The sequence below is a fragment of the Pan paniscus genome, chromosome 9, assembly GCF_029289425.2.
Source record: "Pan paniscus chromosome 9, NHGRI_mPanPan1-v2.0_pri, whole genome shotgun sequence".
NCBI lineage: Eukaryota > Metazoa > Chordata > Mammalia > Primates > Hominidae > Pan > Pan paniscus.
The window spans coordinates 50011971-50039860 of record NC_073258.2 but is presented as its reverse complement, the minus strand read 5'-3'; the positions used below and the strand labels follow the sequence as shown (position 1 = coordinate 50039860).

The following is a 27890-nucleotide window of genomic DNA, read 5'->3' as shown; positions in this document are numbered from 1 at the left end:
ATTTGGTTTTCTGTTCCTGCATTATTTTGCTGAGGATAATGACCTCCACTTCCATCCATGTTTCCACAAAAGACATGATCTCGTTCTTTTTTGTGGCTGCATATATTCCATGATGTATATGTACCATGTTTTATTCAGTCTGTCATTGATGGGCATTTAGGTTGATTCTATGTCTTTGCTATTGTGAACAGTGCTGTAATGAACATTCATGTGCATTTGTCTTTATGGTAGAATGATTTGTATTCCTTTGGGTTATATACCCAGTAATGGGATTGCTGAGTGGAATGGTAGTTCTGTTTTTAGTTCTTAGAGGAATCACCACACTGCTTTCCCCAATGGTTGAAGTAATTTACAGTCCCACCAACATTGTATAAATGTTCCCTTTTCTCTGCAACCTCACCAGCATCTGTTATTTTTTGACTTTTTAATAGCCATTCTGACTGCTGTGCGATGGTATCTCATTGTGGTTTTGATTTGCATTTCTCTAATGATCAGTGATAGTGAACTTTTATTCATATGCTTGTTAGCTGCATACTTCTTTTTTGAAAAGTGTCTGTTCATGTCCTTTGCCCACTTTTTAATGAGGTTGTTTGCCTTTCATTTGTAAATTTAAGTTCCTTATAGAGGTTGGAAATCAGACCCTCGTCAGATGCATAGTTTGCAAATATTTTCTCCCATTCTGTAAGTTGTCTGTTTACTCTGTTGAAAGTTTCTTTTACTGTGCAGAAGCTTTTAAGTTTAATTAGATCCCACTTGTCAATTTTTGCTTTTGTTGAGATTGCTTTTAGTGTCTTCGTCTTGAAATCTTTGCCCGTTCGTATGTTCAGGATGGTATTGCCTATGGTTGTCTTCCAGGGTTTTTATAGTTTTGCGTGTTATGTTTAAGTCTTTAATCCATCTTGAGTTGATTTTTGTATATCGTGTAAGGAAGGGATCCAGCTTCAGTCTTCTCATGTGCCCATTTTTTAATTAGTTTGTCTTTTTTGTTATTGAATTGTAAGAATTCTGTAAACAGGCCAGTGCGGTGGCTCATGCCTGTAATCCTAGCACTTTGGGAGGCCAAGGTGGGTAGATCACTTGAGGCCAGGTATTTGAGACCAGCCTGGCCAATATGGTGAAACCCCATCTCTAATAAAAATAGAAAAAATTAGCCGGGCATGGTGGCACGTGCCTGTAATCCCAGTTACTTGTGAGGCTGAGGCACGAGAATTGCTTGAAACCTGGTGGTGGAGGTTGCAGTGAGCCGGGATCGCACCATCCAGCCTGGACAACAGAGCAAGATTCTGTCTCAAAAACAAAGAAACAAACAAAATGGTATTATAAACTTAATCTTATGGAGTCACCATTGTATATGTGGTCCATATACCAAAGCATCATTATATAGTATGTAACTGTATTATTCTGGATCTAAATCTCTAATCAGATTTATGACTTGCAAGTAGTATTTTCTACCACGTGAGCTGTCTTTTCACTTTCTTGATGGTGTCCCATGAAGCACATGTTTTTAATTTTGATAAAGTCCAGATTATCTATTTTTTCTTTTGTTGCTTTTGTTCATAGTGTCATACCTTAAGAATCCTTTGCCAAACCTAAGGTCATAACGATTTACTCTTATGTTTTCTTCTCAGAGTTTTATACTTTTAGCTTTTATATTTAGGACTTTGATTCATTTTTTTAGTTTTGTGGGGTTTTTTTTAATAGTGTGAGGTAAGCATTCAACTTCATTCTTTTGCTTGTAGATATTCAGTTTTCTCAGCACCATTTGTTGAAAAGATAGTTCTTAACACATTGAATGGTCTTGGCACCCTTCTCAAAATCATTTGACCTTAGACACATGGTTTTATTTCTAGGCTCTCAATTCTGTTCCATTGATCTATATATCTGACCTTGTGCTGGTACCACACTGTCTTGATTACTCTTGCTTTGTAGGAAATTTTGACACCAGGAAGTGTGAGCCCTCTTACTTTGTTCTTCTTTTTCAAGATTGTTTTGGCTATTCTGGGTCCCATTCAATTCCATATGAGTTTTAGAATCAGCTTGTCAGTTTCTACAAAGAAGTTAGCTGAGATTCTGATAAAAATTGTGTTGCCTCTATAGATGATATTATAAAATATTGCCATCTTAGCAATATTAAGTCTTCTGATCCATGAACATGGGATGCTTTAGTTTTCAGAGTGTAAGTTTTATACTTTGGTTCAATTTCTTCTTAAATATTTGATTCTTTTTGATGCTATTGTAAATGAAATTTTCTTGATGCTATTATAAACGAAATTATTTTCTTAATTTCATTTTCAGAGTGCTCATTGGAAGTTGATAGAAATACAGTTGATTTTTGTATATTCATAATTGTATCTTGCAACTTTGCTGAACTCATTTATTAGTTCTGATAGATTTTGTAATGGATTCATTAGGATTTTCTTTATACAAGATAATGTCACTTGCAAATAAACTTTTGATTACAATGGCTCACACCTGTAATCCCAGCACTTTGGGAGGCCAAGGTGGGCGGATTGCTTGAGCTCAGGAGTTCCAGACCAGCCTGGGCAACATGGCAAAACCCTGTCTCTACAAAATAGCAAAAATTAACTGAGCATGGTGGCTCATTCCTATAGTACCAGCTATTTGAGGGGCTGAGATGGCAGTATCACTTGAGCCTGGATGGTTGAGGCTGCAGTATTCCTGATTGCCTTACTGTACTTCAACCTGAGCAACAGAGCGGAACCCTGTCTCACAAAAAAGTTAGTTTTATTACTTCCTTTCTAAACTAGATGCATTTTCTTTTTTTCTTTTCCTTCTTTCTTGTAGGGTTTTAAAAAATTTTTTTGGAGGGAGGTGGGTACTAATTGTCCTGGCTAGATCCTCTAGTACAATGTTGAATAGAAGTGGCAAGAACCTACATCTTTTTTGTCGTCTTTTTTTTTTTTCACTCTGTCACTCAGGCTGGAGCGCAGTGAATGCACTCTCAGCTCATTGCAACCTCCTGGTTCAAGCGATTCTCCCACCTCAGCCTTCTGAGTAGAGTTGCCGGGACCACGGGCATGTGCCACCATGCCCAGCTAATTTTTATATTGTTGTTATTTTTTGGTAGAGACGAGGTTTCACCATGTTGGCCATGCTATGCATCTTTGCCTCATTCCTGATTTGTATTGCTAAGGGAGAAGTTACCAGTGTTTCACCATTAAGTATAATGCTAGCTGTGAATTTTTCTTTTTTTTCATTGTGATGCAACAGTAAGCTGTGAATTTTTTTTTTTTTTTTTGAGACAGTGTCTCTCTCTCACCCAAGTTGGAGTGCAGTGGCGCAATCTCAGCTCACTGCAACCTCCACCTCTCAGGTTCAAGCGATCCTCCCACCTCAGCCTCCCAGGTAGCTGGGACCACAGGTGTGTGCCACCACGCATGGCTAATTTTTTTGTATTTTTGGTAGAGACGGGGTTTCGCCATGTTGCCTGGTCTCAAACTCCTGAGTTCAAGCAGTCCACCCACCTCGGCTTCCCAATGTGCTGGGATTACAAGTGTGAACCACAGCACCCAGCCTGAATTTTTCGTAAGTGCCCTTTATATTGTGTTGAGGAGGTTCCCCTTTCTTCCTAGTTTCTTGAGTGGTTTTCTCTTGAAAGGGTGTTCAGTTTGGTCCCACTGCCTTGATTTATGTTAAGACACCAGTAATTTTACCCACCACTGATTTTGCATCATTGATGCAAATATCAACAAAGTGAAAAAGGCAAATAATGCAGTGTTATTATGCAAAGGGTTTGGGGCTGGGTGCAGTGGCTCACACCTGTAATCCCAACACTTTGGGAGGCCAAGGCGGGCAGATCACCTGAGGTCAGGAGTTCGAGACCAGCCTGGCCAACATGGTGAAACCCCGACTGTACTAAAAATACAAAAATTAGCCAAGCGTGGTGGCGGGCATCTTTAATCCCAGCTACTCGGGAGACTGAGGCAGGAGAATTGCTTGAACCCAGGAGGCAGATGTTGCAGTGAGCGGAGATTGTGCCATAGCACTCCAGCCTAAGTGACAGAGAGAGACTCTGTCTCAAAAAAAAAAGGGGGGGGATTTTTACCTCACTGACCCCCTGAAATGGTCTCAGGGACCTCTAGGAATCTGTGGACCACATTTTGAGAACCACTGCTCTAAAGGTCAGATCTGGAATGAATGTAGTAGTTCAGGAGTGTGTCAAATTGAGCAGAGCTATTACTTCCTTTGTTTTGAGCATTATGATTCTTCATTGAAGCCTAAAATCAGAATAACTTTTTTGACAGCTATGTAACACTGTTAGCCTATCCAGATTATAGTGAACTTGTAGTATTTTATTTCTTTTTTCTTCACAAAAACTGATCTTCGGCTGGGCCTGATGGTGCACATGTATAGTTCCCGCTACTCGGGGCTGATGCAGGAGGATCATTTGAGTTCAGGAATTTAAGACCAGCTTGGACTGTTGGGTTTTTGTTTGTTTGTTTGTTTGTTTGTTTAATGCTGTTTGAGACCTGCTAAATTGATTTTATGTCCCACTAATGGATTGAGATTTGTAGGTTTTAAAACACAGGTTCAGGCTACAATGGATATAAGCACTACATATTTTTTTTCATATTTCATACACTATGTTTCTCAAAAGGGAATTTTGCTGCTTTTTTTTCTTTAATACTTTTTTGTGAACAGCTGCATATAAGGGTCATCATCACTCTTATCAATTTACAGTAAATTTTCTTTATAAAAACAGTTAATTTAGGCTGGACTTGGTGGCTCACGCCTGTAATCCCAGCACTTTAGAAGGCCGAGGTGGGCAGATCACCTGAGGTCAGGAGTTCAAGACCAGCCTGGCCAACATGGTAAAACGCTGTCTCTACTAAAAATACAAAAATTAGGCTGTATGGCTCATGCCTGTAATCCCAACATTTTGGGAGGCCGAGGTGGGTGGATCACTTGAGGTCAGGAGTTTGAGACCAGCCTGACCAACATGGTGAAACCCTGTCTCTACTAAAATACGAAAACTAGCTGGGCATGGTAGTGCGTGCCTGTAAATCCCAACTACTCACGAGGCTGAGGCAGGAGAATTGCTTGAACCCAGGAGGCAGAGGTTGCAGTGAGCCGAGATCGTACCACTGCACTCCAGCCTGGGTGACAGAGCGATACTCCATCTCAAAAAAAAAAAAAAAGGCAAAAATTAGCTGAGCATGGTGGTGGGGACCTATAATCCCAGCTACTTGGGAGGCTGAGGCAAAATTGCTTGAACCTGGGAGGCAGAGGTTGCAGTGAGCCGAGATCACACCACTGCACTTCAACCTAGGCAACAGAGCGAGACTTGTCTCCAAAAAAAAAAAAGTTATTTAAAAAGTTCATCGAGCCAGGCACTGTAACTCACTCCTGCAGTCCCAGCAATTTGGGAGGCCAAGGCAGAAGGATCACTTGATACCAGGAGTTTGTGACTAGCTCGGGCAACATGGTGAGACTCCGTCCCTACAAAAAATAAAAGTCCAGCCGGGCGCGGTTGGCTCATGCCTGTAATCCCAGCACTTTGGGAGGCCGAGGCGGGCAGATCACGAGGTCAGAAGATCGAGACTATCCTGTCTAACACAGGGAAACCCCGTCTCTACTAAAAATACAAAAACTTAGCCGGGCGTGGTGGCAGGCGCCTGTAGTCCCAGCTACTCGGGAGGCTGAGGCAGGAGAATGGCGTGAACCCAGGAGGTGGGGCTCGCAGTGAGCTGAGATCACACCACTGCACTCCAGCCTGGGCGACAGTGCGAGACTCCATCTCAAAAAATAAATTAAATTAAATTAACGTGAAAAAAAAAAAAACAAAAGAAAAAGCTGGGTCGGGTAGAACATGCCTGCATTACTAGCTATTAGGGAGGCTGAGGTAGGAAGATAGCTTGAGCCCAAGAGTTGGAGGTTAACGTTGAGCTACGATCATGTCACTGCACTGCAGCTTGGGTAACAGAGCAAGACCTGTCTCTAAAAATAAAAATAAATAAGTTTGGGGTTTTTTTGTTTTTTTTTTTTTTTTGAGATAGAGTCGCTCTGTCGCCCAGGCTGGAGTACAGTGGGGCGATCTTGACTCACTGCAAGCTCCGCCTCCTGGGTTCACACCATTCTCCTACCTCAGCCTCTCGAATAGCTGGGACTACAGGTACGTGCCACTGCGCCCGGCTAAATTTTTTTGTATTTTTTTTAGTAGAGATGTCATTTCACCATGTTAGTCAGGATGGTCTCGATCTCCTGACCTCATGATCCACCTGTCTCGGCCTCCCAAAGTGCTGAGATTACAGGTGTGAGCCATCGCACCCAGCCAACAAATAATTTTTTTTACCACAGTGAGATAATCACCTCACACCTATTAGGATATCTACAATTGAGTGAATGAATGAATAAATAAATAAATGTCTTGGCGAGGATATGGAGAAATTAGAACTCTTTTGTTGTTGAGAAATCAGAACTCTTGTACATTGCTAGTGGGAATGTAAAATGCTGCAGCCATTATGAAAAACAATATAGTGGTTCCTCAAAAAATTAAACATAGAATTACCATATATTCCAGAAATTCCACTTCTATGTGTATATATATATATATATACCCAAAAGAATTGAAAGCAGGGTCTCAAAGGTATATTTGTACAGCCATATACATAGTAGCATTACTCACAATAGGCAATAAGTTAAAGCAGCCCAAGTGTCCATCCACAACAAATAGGTAAACAACCTGTTGCATGTACGTACAGTTGAATATTTCAGTTTTTAAAAGGAAGGAAGGCCAGGAGCAGTGGCTCACACCTGTAATCCCAGCACTTTAGGAGGCCGAGGCGGATGGATCACAAGGTCAGGAGATCAAGACCATCCTGGATAACACGGTGAAACCCCGACTCTACTAAAAATACAAAAAAATTAGCCAGGCGTGGTGACAGGCGCCTGTAGTCCCAGCTACTCGGTAGGCTGAGGCAGGAGAATGGCAGGAACCTGGGAGGCAGAGCTTGCAGTGAGCCGAGATCGCACCACTGCACTCCAGCCTGGGCGATAGAGCGAGGCTCCTTATCAAAAAAAAAGAAAAAAGGAAGGAAATGCTGACACATGCTACTACATGGGCGAGCCTTGAAGACATTATGCTAAACGACATAAACCAGTCACAAAAACACAAATAATATATGACCCTTCCACTTACATGGAGTACCTAGAGTAGTCAAATTTATAGAGACAAAGTAAAGTGGTGTTACCAGGGGCTAGGAATTGAAGGGAAATGGGAAATTGTTTATTGAGTATAGAGTTTTAGTTATGCAAGGTGAAGATGAAAGGAGTTCTATAGATTGGTTGTACAACAGTGTGAATATACTTAACACTGCTAAAAATAGTTAAAATGGTAAATTTGACATTATGTGTATTTTACTACATTAAAATAAAGTGGTTCTACCTGGCCTGTGTGGGTGAAAAAGAAAAAAATTTTTGAAGACTATACTTTCAGGGATCATTTCTGCAGTAAATACCATTTGACCCAGCCATCCCATTGCTGGGTATATACCCAAAGGATTATAAATCATGCTGCTATAAAGACACATGCACACGTATATTTATTGTGGCACTATTCACAATTGCAAAGACTTGGAACCAACCCAAGTGTCCATCAATGATAGACTGGATTAAGAAAATGTGGCACATATACACTATGGAATACTATGCAGCCATAAAAAAGGATGAGTTCATGTCCTTTGTAGGGACACGGATGAAGCTGGAAACCATCATTCTGAGAAAACTATCACAAGGACAGAAAACCAAACACCACGTGTTCTCACTCATAGGTGGGAATTGAACAATGAGAACACTTGGCCACAGGGTGGGGAACGTCACACACTGGCACCTGTTCTGGGGTAGGGGGAGTGGGGAGGGATAACATTAGGAGATATACGTAATGTAAATGAATTAATGGGTGCAGCACACCAACATGGCACATGTATACATATGTAACAAACCTGCACGTTGTGCACATGTAACCTAGAACTTAACGTATTAAAAAAAAAAAAAAGAAAAGAAAAAAAATTTTTGGCCGGGTGCAGTGGCTCACACCTGTAATCCCAGTTCTTTGGGAGGCCGAGGCAGGCACATCATGAAGTCAGGAGTTCGAGACTAGCCTGGCCAACACGGTGAAACCCCATCTCTACTAAAAATACAAAAATTAGCCGGGCATGGTGGCGGGCACCTGTAATCCCAACTACTCCGGAGGCTGAGGCAGGAGAATAGCTTGAACTTAGGAGGCGGAGGTTGCAGTGAGCTGAGATCGTGCCATTGCACTCCAGCCTGGGCGACAGAGCAAGACTCTTCTTTCAAAAAAAAAAAAAATTTTTTTTTTAAAGGTTTCTGAATGGTAATAGCCCTTGCTTCGAAAAGTAACATGTTGATTATTTCAGGTAATAAATGATCATCTTGTGTTTTAACAGTTCTGCATTTTCCAGTTGGTGAGCACTGAGAGTAATCGCTATAGTCTCGATCATATTTCTTCACTGTTCACTTCTCAGGTAGGTTGATTCATCCTTTGCATATCACATAAGTACAAGAAAAAGAAGTATTGGCTAACTCTGTTATGGTATAATGGGATTGTAGTCTTAAAATGGAATTATTTCATGATATATGGAACAAAATTTCATTTAGACTTTACCAAATTCATGTGGTACCATGTTTTGTTTTCATACATTTACCTCTCCTACTGATGAAAAAGTAAGTCACCGTGAACTACTACTTTCTTTCTTATTTTATCCCTTTTTTTCCCACATTTCCTCCTAGGAGACACTGATTGACTTTGCCTTAACTTCCACGGATATCTGGGCCCTGTGGCATGATGCTGAGAACCAAACAGTAGTGAAATACATCAACTTTGAACAGTATGGGTCACTTAATTCTGTCATCCTACCTCACCCCAAGCAATTTCATGCTAAGAAGACGAGAGGCCGGGCGCCGTGTCTCATGCCTGTAATCCTAACACTTTGAGAGGCCGAGGCAGGCAAATCACTTAAGCTCAGGAGTTCGAGACCAGGCTGGGCAACATGGTGAAACCCCGTCTCTACTAAAAACACAAAAAATTAGCTGGGCCTGGTGGCAGGTGCCTATAATCCCAGCTACTCGGGAGGCAAGGCTGTAGCATGAGAATCGCTTGAACCCAGGAGGCGGAGATTGCAGTGAGCCAACATTGCTCCACTGCACTCCAGCCTGGGCAACAGAGTAAGACTCTATCTCAAAAAAAAAAAAAAAAAAAAAAGACAAGGGAGCTTTTTATGTAGAACCAAGTCAAGGGTTTTCATTCGAATAATAATTCAGCCCTGGGTTTTCGTCTTGTTACTGTCTTCCTGAAATACCTCTTGTGCATTTTGTGTTATTTTTTACATTTTTGTTTTAGGACAAAATGAGAATGTCATATTTCTTGGGAGAGATAGCACATATCCAAAATACCTCTAATCTGGGAGTTTTCTTTGTTTCTAAGCTAAGACTATTCCTGATTCCTGCAACTTCCTTAGGATACTATAGCCTTTGTGTTTTCAATTTTCTCATCATGAGATGAGAAATAGATTGGACAAGTGCAGTGCTTCTCAAATTTATTTTAAAACAGGGCTGGGCACAGTGGCTCATACCTGTAATCCAAGCACTTTGTGAGGCTAAGGTGGGAGGATTGCCTGAGGCCATGGTTCAAGACCTGTCCAGGCAACATAGCAAGACCTTGTCTCTATAAAAAATAAACTAGTGGCCGGGTGCGGTGGCTCATGCCTGTAATTCCAGTACTTTGGGAGGCTGAAGTGGGCAGATCACAAGGTTGGAAGTTTGAGACCAGCCTGGCCAACATGGTGAAACCCCATCTCTACTAAAAATACAAAAATTAGCCGGGCGTGGTGGCATGTGCCTGTAATCCCAGCTACTCAGGAGGCTGAGGCAGGAGAATCTCTTGAACCCAGGAGACGGAGGTTGCAGTGAGCCAAGATCATGCCATTCACTCCAGCCTAGGCGACAAAGTGAGACTCCATCTCAAAAATAAATAAATAAATATAAATAAATAAAATAAACTAGCCAGGTGTGGTGGCACCATGCACCTTAGACTGAGGCAGGAGGATTACTTGAGCCTCAGAGTTCAGGCTTCAGTGAGCTATGAATGTGTAGTATTTTATGAGTATAAAATTATAACACAATTTAATGTTGATTATACCTAATGTTAGATATATTTGGTATCTAATATTTTTTAATGTAGATGATATTAGTTTGCAAGCTTTAGGTAGTTAAAAATACATTTTACAAAACAATTTTTGGCTGGTCCCATGATAATGGATTGTCAGAACTTAACATTAGTGTCACTAAAGTTGGCATACAGCCCTCCACTGCTAAATTTGGCCAAAAATAAAAAACAAACCATTTTGAAGCAAACACTTGTCTAACCCCTGAAACATCTGTAGAGGCTCCCTTGGGACAGAGCTTGAAGACCACTGAACTAATTGAACCCTCTGGGTCCCTGATAACCCTAGAGCCTAAGGTAGAATTCTGGGAATGATTGCCCTCCAGGTTGACCTCAAGCCATACCTGGGAAGATAAAAAAAGTACTCCTTGTAGATGGCATTTGAGCAAAGTAGTCAGAAAGCACAGGCTGCAGAGTTGGAGCAGGGTTGGAATCCTAGTTGTGCAACTTACTAGCTGTGATATACCCTCAGCCTCACTGTGTACATCTGTGAAATGGGAGTACTATATCCAAAGAATTATAAGGCATACATGAATAATGTCTAAAACTGCATCTAGCATAATATCTAGCAAATAATAAATGTAGAATAAAAGTTAGCTATTCTTTGTATTTGATGCCTTAGTGTTAAAATGACATTAAAGATTATGGGCTTGAGATCTAAAACAATGAGTTTCAATTTTAGGAAGATACTTATTAAAACATGGTAAGCAAACTTGTATAAAAACTAGGCTCTGCTAAAAATGTTTCTTTCTTTCTTATTTAAAAAAAAATGTTTTTAATAGAATTGATGAAGCAGTCATTGCCGGGTTCCGTGATGGGGTCCTCCCTGCCCAGATACTGCCAACAGCATACATTTCATTTTTAGTGATCATTTCTGTATAAACGGGTGGACTTTTTTGTCTCTAGTAATGTTGCAGGTCAGTGGAATCCAGTTTTTATGCAGCCTCTGCCAGAGGAAGAGATTGTCATCAGAGATGATCAAGACCCCAGAGTAAGTAGATGCTCAAATGTTATATAAGGGAATGATTTACTTTGATCTTTTTTTTTTTTTTGAGACAGAGTCTCGCTCTGTGGCCCAGGCTGGGGTACAGTGGCATGATCTTGGCTCACTGCAACCTCTGCCTCCCAGGTTCAAGCATTTCTCTTGCCTCAGCCTCCCGAGTAGCTGGGACTACAGTCATGTACCACCACACCCAGCTAATTTTTGTACTTTTGTAGAGACGGGGTTTCACCATGTTGTTCAGGCTGGTCTCCAACTCCTGACCTCAGGTGATCCACCCACCTCAGCCTCCCAAAGTGGTGGGATTACAGTCGTGAGCCACCATGCCCGGCCAAATCTCCACATTTTTAAGGGACACCCTCAGGATAAATAAAAAAGCTTTCAGTTGATGCCTTAGTATTACAATGACATTAAAGATTATGGGCTTGGGATCTGAAACAATGACTATTTGCAGGAGTAGAAAACATACTTCAAAAATCTTAAATTGAATATTACTGCACTCTTAATCCCAAGAGTTTATTGGTGGTAGTTATTTATTGTTCCAGTTAACTACTGGCACTTGGCTTTTGTCTAAAAGCCAAAATCATATGCTGATTACTAAAACTGTTGTTTTTCTCCTTCATTTGGTCATTTTATCATCTACCAAAAGCTCAGTAGAAGGAAGGAAACTTGAATGACTGTTAGTCAGATTTACTACTTGGGGGCAAATCTGGTTTAGGAGAGTTGGTCAAAATCATTAGGCAATATGAGATTTTTCCATGTTGTTCTCTCTACTTCATTTCCCTACTTGTGAGAGTTTATTGCTGTTTGTTTTGTTTTGTTTTGTTTTGTTTGCATATAATACCTATTATTACTGGTTCCATTTCTTTTACATGTGAGTCATAAAATGAATACCATAGATGGTGTAGAAACCAGCTTCGTTTACTTGTTCTCTTACCAATGTATATCACCAATTAGATTTACTTCTTCCATTTAAGATTGGCATTTGACAAAGCTTGTTTTCTGCCGGAACCCAATGAAGCTCTCCGTGAGGAGCACACCATTTTAAGTATAGTACCTCTAGTTGACTCAAAGACATTGCAGTCTTCACTTTCAGTGTGAAAACATGTAACCGCACTACTGTTATCGCCCACATATAGAAGGGCAAAATGGCAATGTTCATATAGTAGAAACTCAAACTTTGGTGTTATGTATTGAATTCCAAATTTTGTTTAGGACAATAGTAACTTTTGTTTTAATGTTCTAATAGGAGATGTATCTGCAAAGTCTTTTTACACCAGGACAATTCACAAATGAAGCTTTATGTAAGGCTTTACAGGTCAGCAAAAAAAATTTACTGTTTGTTTAAGACTATTTCTTATTTTATTACTGTATATAATTACTATTAAGTTTTTGCATATATTAAACACTGAATGTACTTCTGTATTCATACATATGTGTGTTTGTAAATACTTTTATAATTTTTTTAATGTTCTTTCCATTAAATACAGTATTCATGGTGGAGAGGTTGGAGGGGGGACCACTTTCCCAGTAATCAGTGACACATGCCAGAGTTAGAAAGAGAAACCTCTACCTACAGTACTGTAAAAAGATACCATACTGCACTGCATAGAATCTCTGTACTTGAGAGAAACTTAAAGTGGTTTTTTGTTTAGTTTTGGTTATACTGTTTTAACCTTTTTATTAGGACAATGAAGGTCTGACTTGGTTCAGATTCAAGAAAACTCTAGGCCGGGCGTGGTGGCTCACGCCTGTAATCCCAGCACTTCGGGAGGCTGAGGCAGATGGATCACGGGGTCAAGAGATCGAGACCATCCTGGCCAACATGGTGAAACCCCGTGTCTACTAAAAATACAAAAATTAGCCGGGCGTGGTGGCACACACCTATAGTCCCAGCTACTCGGGAGGCTGAGGCAGGAGAATGAATCTCTTGAACCCGGGAGGCAGAGGTTGCAGTGAGCCAAGATTGCGCCACTGCACTCCAAACTGGCGGCAGAGTGAGACTCTGTCTCAAAAAAAAAAAAAAAAAAAAAAAGTTTTTGGCTTCAAATTCATTGTATAAGAGAAGCCCAGTGCTTTACAAAAGGATTCTTTGGCCAACGGTAGTGACTCACACCTGTAATCCCAAAATTTTGGGAGGCTGAAGAGGGAAGATCACTTGAGCCCAGGAGTTTGAGAGCAGCCTGGGCAACAGAGGGAGACCCCATCTCTAAAAAAAAAATAATAATAATAGAAAAATAGCCAGGTGTGGTGGCATGCATGCACCTGTGGTCCCAGCTACTCAGGAGCCCTAGGTTGGAGGACTGCTTTAGCCCAGGAGGTAAAGGGTGTGGTGAGCCTTGATCATGCCACTGCATTCCAGCCTGGGAAACAGAGTGACACCCTATCTTAAAAAAAAAAAAAAAAAAACTGAAAGGATTTTTTAAGGTTACAAAGGCTTCTGGCTGGGTGCAGTGGCTCACACCTGTAATCTCAGCACTTTGGGAGGCCAAGGGGGTGGATTGCTTGAGCTCAGGAGTTCAAGACCAGCCTGGGTAACATGGCAAGATTCCCATCTCTATTAAAACAACAACAAAAAAGTTACATAGACTTTTTTTTTTTTCCCCTTTGAGGCAGGGTCTCGCTCTGTTGCCCAGGCTGGAGTGCGGTGGCACGATCTTGGCTCACTGCAACCTCCGCCTCCTGGGTTCAAGTGATTCTCCTGCCTCAGCCTCCCAAGTAGCTGGGACTACAGACGCATGCCACCACACCCGGCTAATTTTTGTAGTTTTTAGTAGAGACAAGGTTTTGCCATATTGGCCAAGCTTGTCTCGAACTCCTGGCCTCAAATGATCCACCCGCCTCAGCCTCCCAAAGTGCTGGGATTATAGGCATGAGCCACCACACCCAGCTTGCATAGGCTTCTTTAAATTACTACTTAGCTTCATGGATGGATTTAAAATACAATAACTCATATAATTGAAAATTATATTAGAATATTTTAGACTGACCTCCCACATAAAACAGAAATGCCTTCTGAGGCTTTTGTGATAGTTATTCAGCCTTTAATTGTCTCTACCTCCACTGACCACTTTGTCACTACCTCTTGTGGGAGTTATTATTCCCAAACTGTGTCATTGAAAAGGAAGCCTCTCTTCTGTAAATCAACCCTTCAGGTATTTTAAGAATCTTTCCAGGTCACCTTTCTCCAGACTAAATACACCCAGTTTCTTAACTTTCTCTCAGGTGATGTGTGTTCCAGGTATGCCAAATCTCTATTATATAGTTTTATATTGCCTCTATGTCTTCTAAACTGAAATGTTTTTCATTCAGTTTTGCCTATTATATAGAAGTCTAAAATGTCTTTTAATGTTAGATTTTCTGCCGAGGAACTGAGAGGAATTTGGATCTTTCCTGGAGTGAACTGAAGAAAGAAGTTACTTTAGCTGTTGAAAATGAGGTGAGGCTTGGGTAGAGAAAGAATAAGAATTCCTTCCATCTTGATATAGGGCAGATTGGTACTGACCGAGGAATTACTGGAATTCTTCACTTGACCTTGTTTGTTGGAACATATAAATGTTTAAACCTTTTAACTAGAGAATCAGATACACATTTGCATAGTCTATGGCCTTTAATACGTAAGGAATATTCATTTGGCTGTAGCTTAGTATAATGATATTGGACAATTATGTTTTTTGTGGACAAAGATCCTGAATGGCATCAAAAGTTTAATTTCTTTCATTTCTTCTTTGCCAGCTTCAAGGAAGTGTAACAGAGTATGAATTCTCCCAGGAGGAGTTTCGAAATTTACAACAAGAATTCTGGTGCAAGTTCTATGCCTGTTGTCTTCAGTATCAAGAAGCCCTCTCTCACCCTCTTGCCCTACATTTGAATCCACACACAAACATGGTGTGCCTGCTGAAAAAAGTAAGTGAGCTAAAGCATAGAGAAGACCTTCTTGAGACAGTTCAGTGGCTGTTATAACAAAATGCCTTCAGAAAACAAAAAGTTCAGTGGCTCTTGCCGAATGTTAGTCTGGTGAATGTTGCGGTTAGCATTTAGGACTTTGCATTTGTATTTTTTCCCCTAAAATTGTGATGCATTCATTTAAATAGTTTTCTGTGTTATTCTCTATACTTTTTTTGTATTTTATTGTATTTATTTCTTTTTCTTTTTTTCTCTTTTTTTGAGTTGGAGTCTTGCTCTGTCACCCAGGCTGGAGTGCAGTGGTGTGATCTCAGCTCACTGCAACCTCCGCCTCCGGGATTCAAGCAATTCTCCTGAGTAGCTGGGACTACAGGTGTACACCATCACACCCGGCTAATTTTTGTATTTTTAGTAGAGGTGGGGTTTCATCATATTGGTCAGGCGGGTCTTGAACTCCTGTCCTTAGGTGATTCACCCGCCTCAGCCTCCCAAAGTGTTGGGATTACAGGCGTGAGCCACCACACCCGGCCTATTTACTTTTTATATTGAAGTAATTTCCAACTTAAGGTAAGAGTTACAAGAATAGCACAAAGAATTCCTGTATACCCTTCATCTGGATTCATCATTTGTTAACTTCCATATGCTTTTCTTCTTTCTCTAAACAGTTTTTCCTGAACTACTGAGAAGTTAGTTGTAGATATCATGCTCCTTTATCCTTAAATATCCTTAAATATTTCGGCATGTATCTAAGAACACAGATATTAAATAACCACAGCCCAACTTAAAAATCAGGTTATTTGATATTGACATAATATTATACAGCTTATATTCAAATTTTGCCAAATATAACATATATATATATAGTTTATATTCAGATTTTGCCAATTGTGCCCATAATTTTTTTTCCTGATCCAGGATCCAATCTTTTTTTTTTTTCGAGACAGAGTCTTGCTCTGTCGCCCAGGCTAGAGTCCAGTGGCGCAATCTCGGCTCACTGCAACCTCCGCCTACTGAGTTCAAGCGATTCTCCTGCCTATCCTCCAGAGTAGCTGGGATTACAGGCACGCGCCACCACACCTGGCTAGTTTTGTATTTTTAATAGAGACGGAGTTTCGCCATGTTGTGACCAGGCTGGTCTCAAATTCCTGGGCTCAGGTGATCCGCCCACCTTGGCCTCCCAAAGTCCAGGATCCAATCTAATATATGTATTTAGTTATTGTGTCTCTTTAGCTTAACCTCAAACTGTTATCAGCGTTTCTTTGTCTTTCATGAGAATGATGTTATTTGAAGACTATGCTTGTTTCTTTTGTTTGTTTGTTTGTTTGAGGCAGGGTCTTGCTGTGTCACCCAGGCTGCAGTACAGTGGCACTCTTTTTTTTTTTTTTTTTTGAGACAGAGTCTCACTCTGTCGCCCAGGCTGGAGTGCAGTGGCACGATCTCAACACACTGCAACCTCTGCCTCCTGGGTTTATGCCATTCTCCTGCCTCAGCCTCCCCAGTAGCTGGGACTACAGGCGCCCACCACCACACCTGGCTAATTTTTTGTATTTTTAGTAGAGACGGGGTTTCACCGTGTTAGCCAGGATGGTCTCGATCCCCTGACCTCGTGATCCACCCACCTCGGCCTCCCAAAGTGCTGGGATTACAGGCGTGAGCCACTGCGCCCGGCCCAGTGGCACTCTTAAGGCTCACTGCAGCTTCAACCTCCCAAACTCAGGTGATCCTCCCACCCCAGCCTCCCTAGCAGCTAGAATTAAAGCTGTGTGCCACCACACTTGGCTAATTTTTTTTTTTTAGAGATGGGGTTTCATCATGATGCCCAGGCTGGTCTTGAACTCCTTGGCTCAAGTGATCCTCCCACCTCAGCCTCCCAAACTGCTGGGATCACAGATGTGAGCCACTGTGCCCAGCCAAGACTACACCTATTATTTTATAGAGTGTATTGCAACTTGGGTTTGCCTCATGATAAGATGCACATCTCAATTATTTTATACCTTTAAAAGTTTACTGACAAAAATGTAACTGGAAAATTTGTATTTCCAGGGGTACCTGTCTTTCCTTATTCCCTCGTCCTTAGTGGATCATTTGTATCTCCTGCCTTATGAGAACCTTTTGACAGAAGATGAGACAACCATATCTGATGGTAATAGTAATTGTTATGTCCATATTTAATCCCCTTCCTATATAAACCCTATGCTTCGTTTCACATGGATACAAAAAATATCGATTGCCACACCTGTCTTGGTCACTTTACCACACCACAAATATTTTAATGAACACTTAAGAGACCAAAGCATCTCTGAGACCTCAGATAGATTTCTTGTCATTTAATTATTAACATTTTAATGTAATATCAATCAATAGATTGTCATTGGCTTAAGACATAAATGTTAACTTTCTCTTATTTGTAGATGTGGATATCGCTCGGGATGTCATGTGTCTTATAAAATGCCTCCGGCTGATTGAAGAGTCAGTAACTGTGGATATGTCAGTTATAATGGAAATGAGTTGTTATAACCTACAGTCTCCGGAAAAGGCTGCAGAGCAGATTCTGGAAGATATGATCACTATTGATGTGTAAGGAGAATTAGGGAAAAGTGCATTTCCTAATGGAAATTCAGCATTTTTAGCGCCAAAGTTGGAATTTTAATGTATGTTCCAGAGCGTACAGAATAGTAGCTTAAAGTCAAACTGATGTGCCATGATTCTAAGTACATATTTCTACTTTTAACAGAAAATTTAACACGACTTCAAGTCTAGAAATAGACTTATAAAATATGCTTTAACAATTAACCGAGCTAAAAATTCTAAAAAGCAAAAGTGTTCTTCTCATGTTTGTTTTGTGTGTTGTTTATGAAAAACTGAGAGGAAATTTGCTATGTATAGGGACTGTATCTTATATGCCAGAGTGATTATCTTCATTCCTTTATCTGGTCCTCTTGTTTCATAATGTATTTAGCTTATAGGACATATAGAACTTGCCTTACGTATTCTCGGTAGTAATAAGAGTTTTGTAATTGTCCTTATAGAGAAAATGTGTTGGAGGATATTTGTAGTAAACTGCAAGAGATTAGGAACCCAATCCATGCAATTGGACTACTTATACGGGAAATGGATTATGAAACAGAAGTGGAAATGGAAAAGGGATTCAATCCAGGTAAATGACAGAACAACAAATGTGCCTCTTTGATTAAAACAATGATGCATTCAACTCCATTTTTCTTCTTTTTACAGCTCAGCCTTTGAATATTCGAATGAATCTTTCCCAGCTCTATGGTAGTAACACAGCAGGGTATATTGTGTGCAGAGGGGTGCATAAAATTGCCAGTACTCGTTTCCTGATCTGCAGAGATCTTTTGATCTTACAGCAGCTGTTAATGAGGCTTGGAGATGCTGTAAGTACTGCTTGAGGGAAAACTTGTAAAATCTAAAACCTGTTATAGGCCTACAAGCACTTAGGAGCAAAATGTCAGCCCTACTAGCACAGATACTTTTGTCTTGGTTCACTGCTTTATTCCCCCAAGCTTGGCCTTATGAGATGCTCTATAAATATTTTTGAATTAAGAATGAATAAGCATTGTAATCCTTGTGAGAGTATAGATTAAGAGCATATATGGAGGGGACGGTGGGGAGGGAGAACATCAGAAAGAATAGCTAATGGATCCTGGGCCTAATACTTAGGTGATGGGTTGATCTGTGCAGCAAACCATCATGGCACACGTTTACCTGCGTAACAAACCTGCACATCCTGCACATGTACCCTGGAACTTAACAGTAGATTTAAAATAACATATATGAGGCAGATTGCTTTACTCTTAACCTTTTCTATGTGTAGTAGTGGAAAATTTTCCCAAGTTGGCTCTCCTAAAATGTAGTATTATTAGTAACTATGAATGTGGTAAGCGTACCCTTTAGTATGGAGGAAGAAAAAGAAAACTCTCTTTTTTTTCCTGTCTCTCTCTTTTTTTTTTTTTTTTCTTGAGACAATCTTGCTCTGTTGCCCAGGCTGGAGTGCGGTGGCCTTATCTCAGCTCAAGCAATTCTCCTGCCTCAGCCTCCTGAGTAGCTGGGATTACAGGTGCGTGCCACCGTGTCCGGCTAATTTTTGTATTTTTAGTAGAGACAGGGTTTCACCATGTTGACCAGGCTGATCTTAAACTCCTGACATCAGGTGATCCACCTACCTCGGCCTCCCAAAGTGCTGGGATTACAGGCATGAGCCACCTCGCCCAACCTAAGAACTCTCTACAGTGCAAGGCTTACCCTAAACACAGTTTTGAGATGCAGGTTTATCTTTGTGGTCCTCCTAACTCTATTCTGTGCTTGCTTTTTCATTCTGTTCTTCTTAGACCACCAGACTCTTGTTGCTAATATATAGTCCTAATCACCCACCCTACTGAATGTCCCATGCTAAGAAATTATTTTTCTCCCCACAGTCAGACGTCCCATTTTTTTCTAAGTCAGTAATCTCATTTGAGCCTGTCAAAGAAGCAATCTAATTAAAGCAATTCATATTAATGTGTAAATAGCCAAAAGTCCTTTGGGGCTCCCATTTTAATTCTGACTTAAAATGTATAAATGTACTTATACATTTTAAGTCAGAATGTATTAACTCAGGCTGGGCACAGTGGCTCACACCTGTAATCCCAGCACTTTGCGAGGCTGAGGTGGGCAGATCACTTGAGGCCACGAGTTCGAGACCAGCCTGGCCAACATGGCCAAACTCCATGTCTATTAAAACAAAAAAGTTAGCGGGGTCTGGTGGCACACTCCTGTAATCCCAGCCATTCAGGAGGCTAAGGCATGAGAATTACTTGAACCCAGGAGGCAGAGTTTGCAGTGAGGCAAGATTGCACCACTGCACTCCAGCGTGGGTGACAGAGCGAGATTCTGTCTCCAAAAAAAAAAAAGAAAAGAAATTATTAACCCAGATACATCGCTAATGGTAGAATTTCAAGCAAGAGTAAGAAAAAGGCCAGATGTGGTGGCTCATACCTATAGTCCCAGCACTTTGGGAGGCCAAGGTGGCCTGGTTGCTTGAGCCTAGAAGTTTGAGACCAGTCTGGGCAAACCCTCATCTCTACAAAAAAATACAAAAATTAGCCGGGCATGGTGCAGCAAGCCTGTAGTCCTTGCTACTTGGGAGGCTGAGATGGGAGAATTACCTGAGCCTGGGAGGTTGAGGCTGCAGTGAGCTGTGATTGCGCCATTGCACTTCTGCCTGCATGACAGAGTGAGACTCTATCTCAAAAAAAAGAAAAAAAAATTGGGAAGATAATTTGTTTAAGATCACCAAGTTGAAAAATGAACCTTTCCTGAAAGTCTGTTAGGTTGGTTAGCCTTTACTAAGTTCTTTTTGATCTATGTAGATTCTTCCATTTTTTTCAGGTTTTTTGTTTTTTAAATTATAACTTTTGTCAATTTTTCTGAACACAGAAGTAATAAGATATTCATTGTAGAACCTTTACAAAATATATATCAGCAAAAATTTAAAAATTTATAATTTTCTACCCAGTGATTACTACTTAAATTTTGCTATATACGTTTTTTCCATGCACATTCTTTTTGGTTTGTTTGTAAAATTTAAATAAACTACATAGTATTTTTTGTAATCTGGTTGTTCTGTTCTTCCACTTTATAAATCTCAACGTTTTTCTTTTTGTTGCCAGTTTTTCCTTTATGTCCATAATTTTCTGCACATCTTTTTTTTTTTTTTTTTTTTTTTTTTGAGAGTCTTGCTCTGTAGCCCAGGCTGTAGTGCAGTGGTGCAATCTGCAACCTCCGCCTCCTGGGTTCAAGAAATTCTCATAGCTCAGCCTCCCAGGTAGCTGGGATTACAGATGCGTACCACTACACCAGCTAATTTTTATATTTTTAATAGAGATGGGGTTTCGCCATATTGGCCAGACTGGTCTCGAACTCCTGGCCTCAAGTGATCTGCCTGCCTCAGCCTCACAAAGTGCTGGGATTACAGGTGTGAACCACCGTGCCTGGCCACTTTCTGTACATCTTTAATTATATCTCTAGAATAAGTTCTAAAAACTAGAATTTGGTCTACAGGTAATGCACATTTTAAGGCTTTTGGTAGTACTGCCAAATTTGCTTATAATAATGGTCATACCTGTTTTTTTACCCAGCACCAGCAGTATATGAGAGAATTTAGATTTCCCTGTGTCTCTTCAATTCTTTTTTTTTTTTTTTTTGAGACAAGTTCTCACTTCTGTTGTGCCCAGGCTGAAGTGCAGTGGCTCGATCTCGGCCCACTGCAGCCTTGATTTCCTGGGCTCAGTTCAGCCTCCTGAGTACCTGGGACTACAGGCACATACCACCACTCAGGCTAATTTTTTTTTTTTTTTTTTTTTTTTAAGACGGAGTCTTGCTCTGTCACCCAGGCTGGAGTGCAGTGGCGCGATCTCAGCTCACTGCAACGTCCGCCTCCTGGGTTCAAGCGACTCTCCTGCCTCAGCCTCCCAAGTAATTGGGAATACAGGCGCCCACCCCCATGCCTGGCTAATTTTTGTAATTTTTACTAGAGACGGGGTTTCACTGTGTTGTCCAGTCTGGTCTCGAAATTTTGGGTCAAGTGATCTGCCTGCTTCAGCCTCCCAAAGTGCTGGGATTACAGGTGTGAGCCACTGTGCCTGGCCCTCTTCTTTAATTCTGAACCCACAGATTTAATGAAAGTTAAGCTTTTTATTGTTGGTTTCTTTTCATCATCAGCTTCCGTTACTTGGTGAGCTGTTTTTGATTATTTTTTGACTGTTAATGTTTGGGAAGATATTTTGCCACTTGCTACCGTAAAATGTAAAACGTGTTGCTGTTACAGTATTGTGACCTTTGTATTTGTTATTTTATTTTACCTCCACCTGAGCCGTAAGAGTTACCATTACTAATTGCTATAATTTCTTGTCTGGTCCACCTACCCATAATGTATAGGTGATTTGGGGAACTGGTCAGCTCTTTCAAGCTCAGCAAGACCTACTACATCGAACAGCTCCCCTACTCTTATCTTATTACCTCATTAAATGGGGAAGTGAGTGCTTGGCAACTGATGTTCCACTTGACACACTGTGAGTTTCATTATCCCAATTATTTAAAATTTAAATTGTGAGTTTAATTATTTTTCCCCTTGTCTTAAAGGGAAAAAGTTTTAGTGTTTTGTTTTTGTTTTTGTTTTTGTTTTGAGACAGAGTCTCACTCTCTCTCACCCAGGCCGGAGTGCAGTGGCATGATCTCGGCTCACTGCAACCTCCGCCTCCCAGGTTCAAGTGATTCTTCTGCCTCAGCCTCCCAAGTAACTGAGATTTCAGGCACCTGCCATCATGCCCAGCTAATTTTGTACTTTTGTAGAGATGGGGTTTCACCATGTTGGCCAGGCTGGTCTCAAACTCCTGACCTCAGGTGATTTGCCTGCCTTGGCCTCCCAAAGTGCTGGATTACAGGCGTGGGCCACCACGCCAGCCAGGAAAAAGATTTTTAACAGGATGCCGTAAAATTATATGCCATTAAGATTCAGAGAGCTTTTTGGTGCCTTTATTTGTTACAGGTTGAAGGCAACTTGTAAGAATGAAAATAAGTCACATGTAATCATAGACTGTATGTATGTGTACAAATAAATTATGTATTATATTATATATACTTATGTACTACACGTTTGTATGTACATATAAATTATGTTGAATATAAAATACGATGAAACCAGAAGGAAAGACCATACACAAAATGTTACGCTTGTTACTTTAGGTAGGCTGAGATTCTTTATAGCCAAATTCAAGAATTACAAGATTGACTTTTTTTTTTTTTTCTTGGAGATGGAGTTTCGCTCTTGTTGCCCATGCTGGAGTGCAATGGTGCGATCTCGGCTCACTGCAACCTCCACCTCCCTGATTCAAACAATATTGCTGCCTCAGCTTCCAGAGTAGCTGAGTTCAGAGGCGCCTGCCATCACACCTGGCTAATTTTTGGTATTTTTAGTAGAGGTGGCATTTCACCATGTTGGCCAGGCTGGTCTTGAACTCCTGACCTCAGGTGATCCACCCGCCTCAGCCTCCCATAGTGCTGGGATTACAGGCATGAGCCACCACACCCCGCCGAGATTCACATTTTCAATAAGATAAACCATCCTGTTTGCTCTGGCTCCTCATTGAAGGGTCACGAAGTGATATTATGGGCAACAATCTATATTATAATGATTTCCAATTTTTTTTGTGCTTTCAGTGGAGCTTTTATGTGCAATTTATTAATTAAATTGACAGTGTTCTTCATAGAAGAGCTTGTAGAAGTAATGTTTAGCATAGGAGAATTTACTAAGCTGTCTTTTCCCCTTTTCTCACAGGGAGTCTAATCTCCAACACTTATCAGTACTGGAATTAACAGACTCTGGTGCTTTAATGGCAAATAGGTTTGGTAAGGAGTGGACTATGTACACATTTCATTTTAAACTGGGGATTTATTGCATATTCATTAAAGTGGTCTTTTGCCACCTTTGCCATAGAAAGGTTGGCTAGGCTCTTTGCTTTCAGAAGGCATGAGTAAGCTGTGGCCTGAGATATCCGTTTGTGGCATGGGGTCTGTGAAACTGTAGTACCAGATCAGGCATATGTTAAGGATATGGTATATATGTGTGTGTGTGTGTGTGTGTATATATATATATATATATATATATATATATAGCTGCTTTCCCATTCTGTTTTGATGCTCCAGTGATTAACAAAATCATTTAAAAATTTATTCGTTCATGGTAACTTTTGTAATCTTAGTCAACAGATATTTAAAAGTATCCCTCATGTTTGAAAACCATTATTCTGGAGAATTTATTTTGTATTGTTCTGGTATAAAAGTTGAAATCCTGGGGCTAATTGTATTTATCATGAAGAATTTCTAGGGAAGGCACTTAAGTCTTGTGAGATCATTGAAAAGAAATGACTATAACTTTGATGTGAATGGTGTTTTTATTGCATTTTTATAGTGCCTCACAATTTACAGACTACTTTTATTTATATTGCCACTGGATATATACCCGTGATACATTTTCTGTTTTGAAGTGCTAAATTGTTTGTTACAAGCATAAAATGAATTGATAGACTATTTTAATTGAAAATTGATAATTACCACTACACAAAACTGTCATAACTTTTTCTTTTTAAGTATCTAGTCCTCAGACTATTGTGGAGTTATTCTTCCAAGAAGTTGCAAGAAAACACATTATATCTCACCTCTTCTGTCAGCCAAAGGCACCTCTGAGTCAAACTGGATTGAACTGGCCTGAAATGATTACTGCAATTACCAGTTATTTATTGCAGCTTTTGTATCCTTTTATTTAGAAGCCAGTGAAAAGCTCTCTTCTGGCCGGGCATGTTGGCTCACACCTGTAATCCCAGCACTTTGGGAGGTAGAGGCGGGTTTATCACTTACGGCCAGGAGTTCGAGACCAGCCTGGCCAACATGGTGAAACCCCACCTCTACTAAAAATACAAAAATTAGTCAGGCGTGGTGGCCTGCACCTGTAATCCCAGCTACTCGGAAGGCTGAGACTCGCTTGAACTTGGGAGGTGGAGGTTGCAGTGAGCCAAGCTCGCGCTACCACACTCCAGCCTGGGCGGCAGAGCAAGACTCCTCAAAAAAAAAAAAAAGCAGCTCTCTTCTATCTAAATAGTCTAAGGTTCTTATTCTGCCTATGTAATGAAATACCTAGGTCTGTTTTAAGACATTATTCGGCCAGGCGCAGTGGCTCATGCCTGTAATCCCAGTACTTTGGGAGGCAGAAGTGGGCAGATCACGAGGTCAGGAGATCGAGACCATCCTGGATAACACGGTGAAACCCTGTCTCTACTAAAAATACAAAAAAAAATTAGCCAGGCGTGGTGGCAGGCGCCTGTAGTCCCAGCTACTTGGGAAGCTGAGGCAGGAGAATGGCATGAACCCAGGAGGCGGAGCTTGCAGTGAGCCGAGATTGCGCCACTGCACTCCAGCCTGGGCAACAGAGTGAGACTCCGTCTCAAAAAAAAAAAAAAAAAAGACATTATTCATTTGGCTGGGTGCTGCAATGGCTCATGCCTATAATCCCAGCACTTTGGGAGGCCAAGGCGGGCAGATCACTTGAGGCCAGCAGTTCAAGACCAGCCTGACCAACATGGTGAAACCTCGCCTCTACAAAAAAATACAAAAATTAGCTGGGCTTGGTGGCATGCGTCTGTAGTCCCAGCTACTCAGGAGGCTGAGGGAGGAGAATCACTTGAACCTTGGAGGCAGAGGTTGCAGTGAGCTGAGATCATGCCCCTGCACTCCAGCCCGGGCGACAGAGTGAGACTCTGTCTCAAAAAAAAAAAAGACATTCATTCAACAAATATTTATTGAATGGCTCTATATGCCAGGTACCATGTTATGTGCTGGATGTCCACTGGCACCAATACTGTGTTCTGCGGTACACCAGCTGGAATTGAAAATGAACACCCAGGAATGAAATACAGGCTTTTAAAAATTTATTTATTTTTAAAGACAGGACTCTTATGTGTTGCCCAGGCTGGTCTTGATTTCCTGGGCTCAAGCAGTCCTCCCACCTTACCCTTCCAAAGTACAGGGATTGCAGGAGTGAGCCACTGTGCCTGGTGAAATAGATGCTTTATTCCATAGTTATCTGAGTTCTAAGCACTATAACAAGTCTCCTGGTATAAAAGTAACTGTTTAACTGTATTCTAGTGATGATGAAAGAACATGTGGTTGGCCAACTTCTCTGCCTTGTTTTTGTAAATTAAGCTATTTTATGGACTTTTCTGAATTTGATGCCCAATGTATATGTTTAAGATTTGCCAACAAAAATTAAGAAATATCCTTAACCAATGACTAGATGGCCTAGCAATCCTGGTTGTCTCTTTCTAGAATGTTTGATGGGAAATTGCCAATACGTACAATTGCAGGTGAGTTCCTTTGAACATTTCATGTCTACACATTCTTGTAAAGCATGGGATTGCTGAATTTTTTTCGTTGTAAATGTTAACTGCATTTTAAAGAACCACAATAATTTAAACTCGATTATGTGAAGACATACCCCAAAGAGATTGTTCTCTATTTCTATACCATCCTGAACTTGCTTGATCTTGTCTGATCTACGAAGCTAAATAGGGTTGGACATGGTTAGTACTTGGCTGAGAGAATACCTGGTTCTAAAGGCTTTTAAAGAAAGTAATAAAATAAACTTTTAAAGAGAGAGATTTTTCTCTACTTCTCTCTGGACAGTATAATTCCTAACATGATTTTTTCTAGAGTATCTTTTTTTTTTTTTCCTGAAACGGAGTCTCACTCTGTTGCCCAGGCTGGAGTGCAGTGGCATGATCTTGGCTCACTGCAGCCTCCACCTCCTGGGTTCAAGCAATTCTCCTGTCTCAGCCTCCCGAGTAGCTGGGATTATAGGCACATGCCACCGCGCCCAGCTAATTTTTGTATTTTTAGTAGTGACTGGGTTTCACTATGTTGGCGAGGCTGGTCTCGAACTCCTGACCTCAGGTGATCCACCCGTCTCCCCAAAGTGCTGGGATTACAGGCATGAGCCACCGTGCCTGGCCTCTAGAGTGTCTTTTTAAGAAATTGTCTCTGCTAGGTTTTCTTCATAGTAATACAAATGTACTATTGTTTTCATATAAATCCTTTACTGGAATCTAGTCATTGAACCAATAAATACCAAAAATTGGAAAATTGCTGAGATGTAAAGTATGTGTATGTGTGTTACTAGACTCCTGTTTGTGTAAGGAAAGGGGGAATGGATGAAGAAGGAAGGCAACAGGGGTAGGTTTTAATATCAGAATTATGTCAGGAAATAAAACATTTGTTCAAACACTGTCTTTTCATCCTCTGTGACGAAGAACTTGGGAATGAGTATCTCCTTAAGTAACATTTATTTTCTAATCAGAAAGCACCTTTTATGCCTTTAAGGATTATATTCAACTGCTACATCCCTGGTGTCAAGTCAATGTTGGTTCCTGTCGATTTATGCTGGGAAGGTGTTACCTAGTTACAGGAGAAGGACAGAAGGTAAACTACATTTGAATGGCAAATAAACTTTATAAACTTTAACGCAAGGAAGTTGCTTAGCTTCCATTTGACTAGGTTTTAGGGGATGGGAGACATAGAATCCTCTAGATAAAGTTAAAGAAGACTGTACTAATGCCAGTCAAAGGCATTATATACATGTAAGGACTACTTTCTTGTATTCTGCAATTTAGATAGGACTCAGGAACATAAGAAAATATTAGAACTCTCCTGCCCCTGTGTGTTTTTAGAGATTCCTTTTATTATTATTATTATTATTTTGTAAAATCAGGGTCTCACTATGTTGCACAGGCTGGACTCAAGCGATCCTCCCACCTTGGCCTCCCCCAGTGCTGGGATTACAGGCATAAGCCACCGCGTTTGGCCAGGATACATTTTTATAAATCAAACTTATTTACTTATTTTATTATTTCTTTTAGACAGGGTCTTGCTCTGTCACCCAGACTGGAGTGCAGTGGTGTAATCAACAGCTCACTGCTGCCTCAACCTCCTGGGCTCAAGTGATTCTCCTACCTCAGCCTCTCAAGTAGCTGAGGTACTTGGAGGCTACAGGCGTGAGCCACCATTCCTGGCTAATTTTTTAATTTTTTGTAGAGATGGGGTTTTCCCATGTTGCCCAGGCTGGTCACGAACTCCTGGGCTCAAGTGATCTGCCCACCTCAGCCTCCCAAAGTGTTGGGACTACAGGCATGAGCCACTGCACACAGCCTAAATTTACTTATTAATTACATTTTTTTA

The 27890-nt window shown here is 40.8% G+C and overlaps 1 protein-coding gene across 2 annotated transcripts in view; it reads left to right on the top strand.

Annotated features, from left to right (window-relative positions):
• Window positions 1–27890, top strand: part of NUP160 (nucleoporin 160) — a 74897-nt gene that overhangs the window by 22516 nt on the left and 24491 nt on the right. For both annotated transcript variants that reach the window (XM_008968076.4, XM_003815170.7), the window contains exons 8-22: window positions 8427–8504; window positions 8770–8867; window positions 11108–11192; window positions 12451–12519; window positions 14557–14640; window positions 14937–15107; window positions 17151–17250; window positions 17519–17684; window positions 18137–18264; window positions 18342–18502; window positions 22044–22177; window positions 23443–23513; window positions 24255–24414; window positions 25954–26023; window positions 27036–27134. In XM_008968076.4, the coding sequence (XP_008966324.1) occupies window positions 8427–8504; window positions 8770–8867; window positions 11108–11192; window positions 12451–12519; window positions 14557–14640; window positions 14937–15107; window positions 17151–17250; window positions 17519–17684; window positions 18137–18264; window positions 18342–18502; window positions 22044–22177; window positions 23443–23513; window positions 24255–24414; window positions 25954–26023; window positions 27036–27134 (1674 nt within the window). The remainder of the gene's footprint in view (window positions 1–8426; window positions 8505–8769; window positions 8868–11107; window positions 11193–12450; window positions 12520–14556; window positions 14641–14936; window positions 15108–17150; window positions 17251–17518; window positions 17685–18136; window positions 18265–18341; window positions 18503–22043; window positions 22178–23442; window positions 23514–24254; window positions 24415–25953; window positions 26024–27035; window positions 27135–27890) is intronic.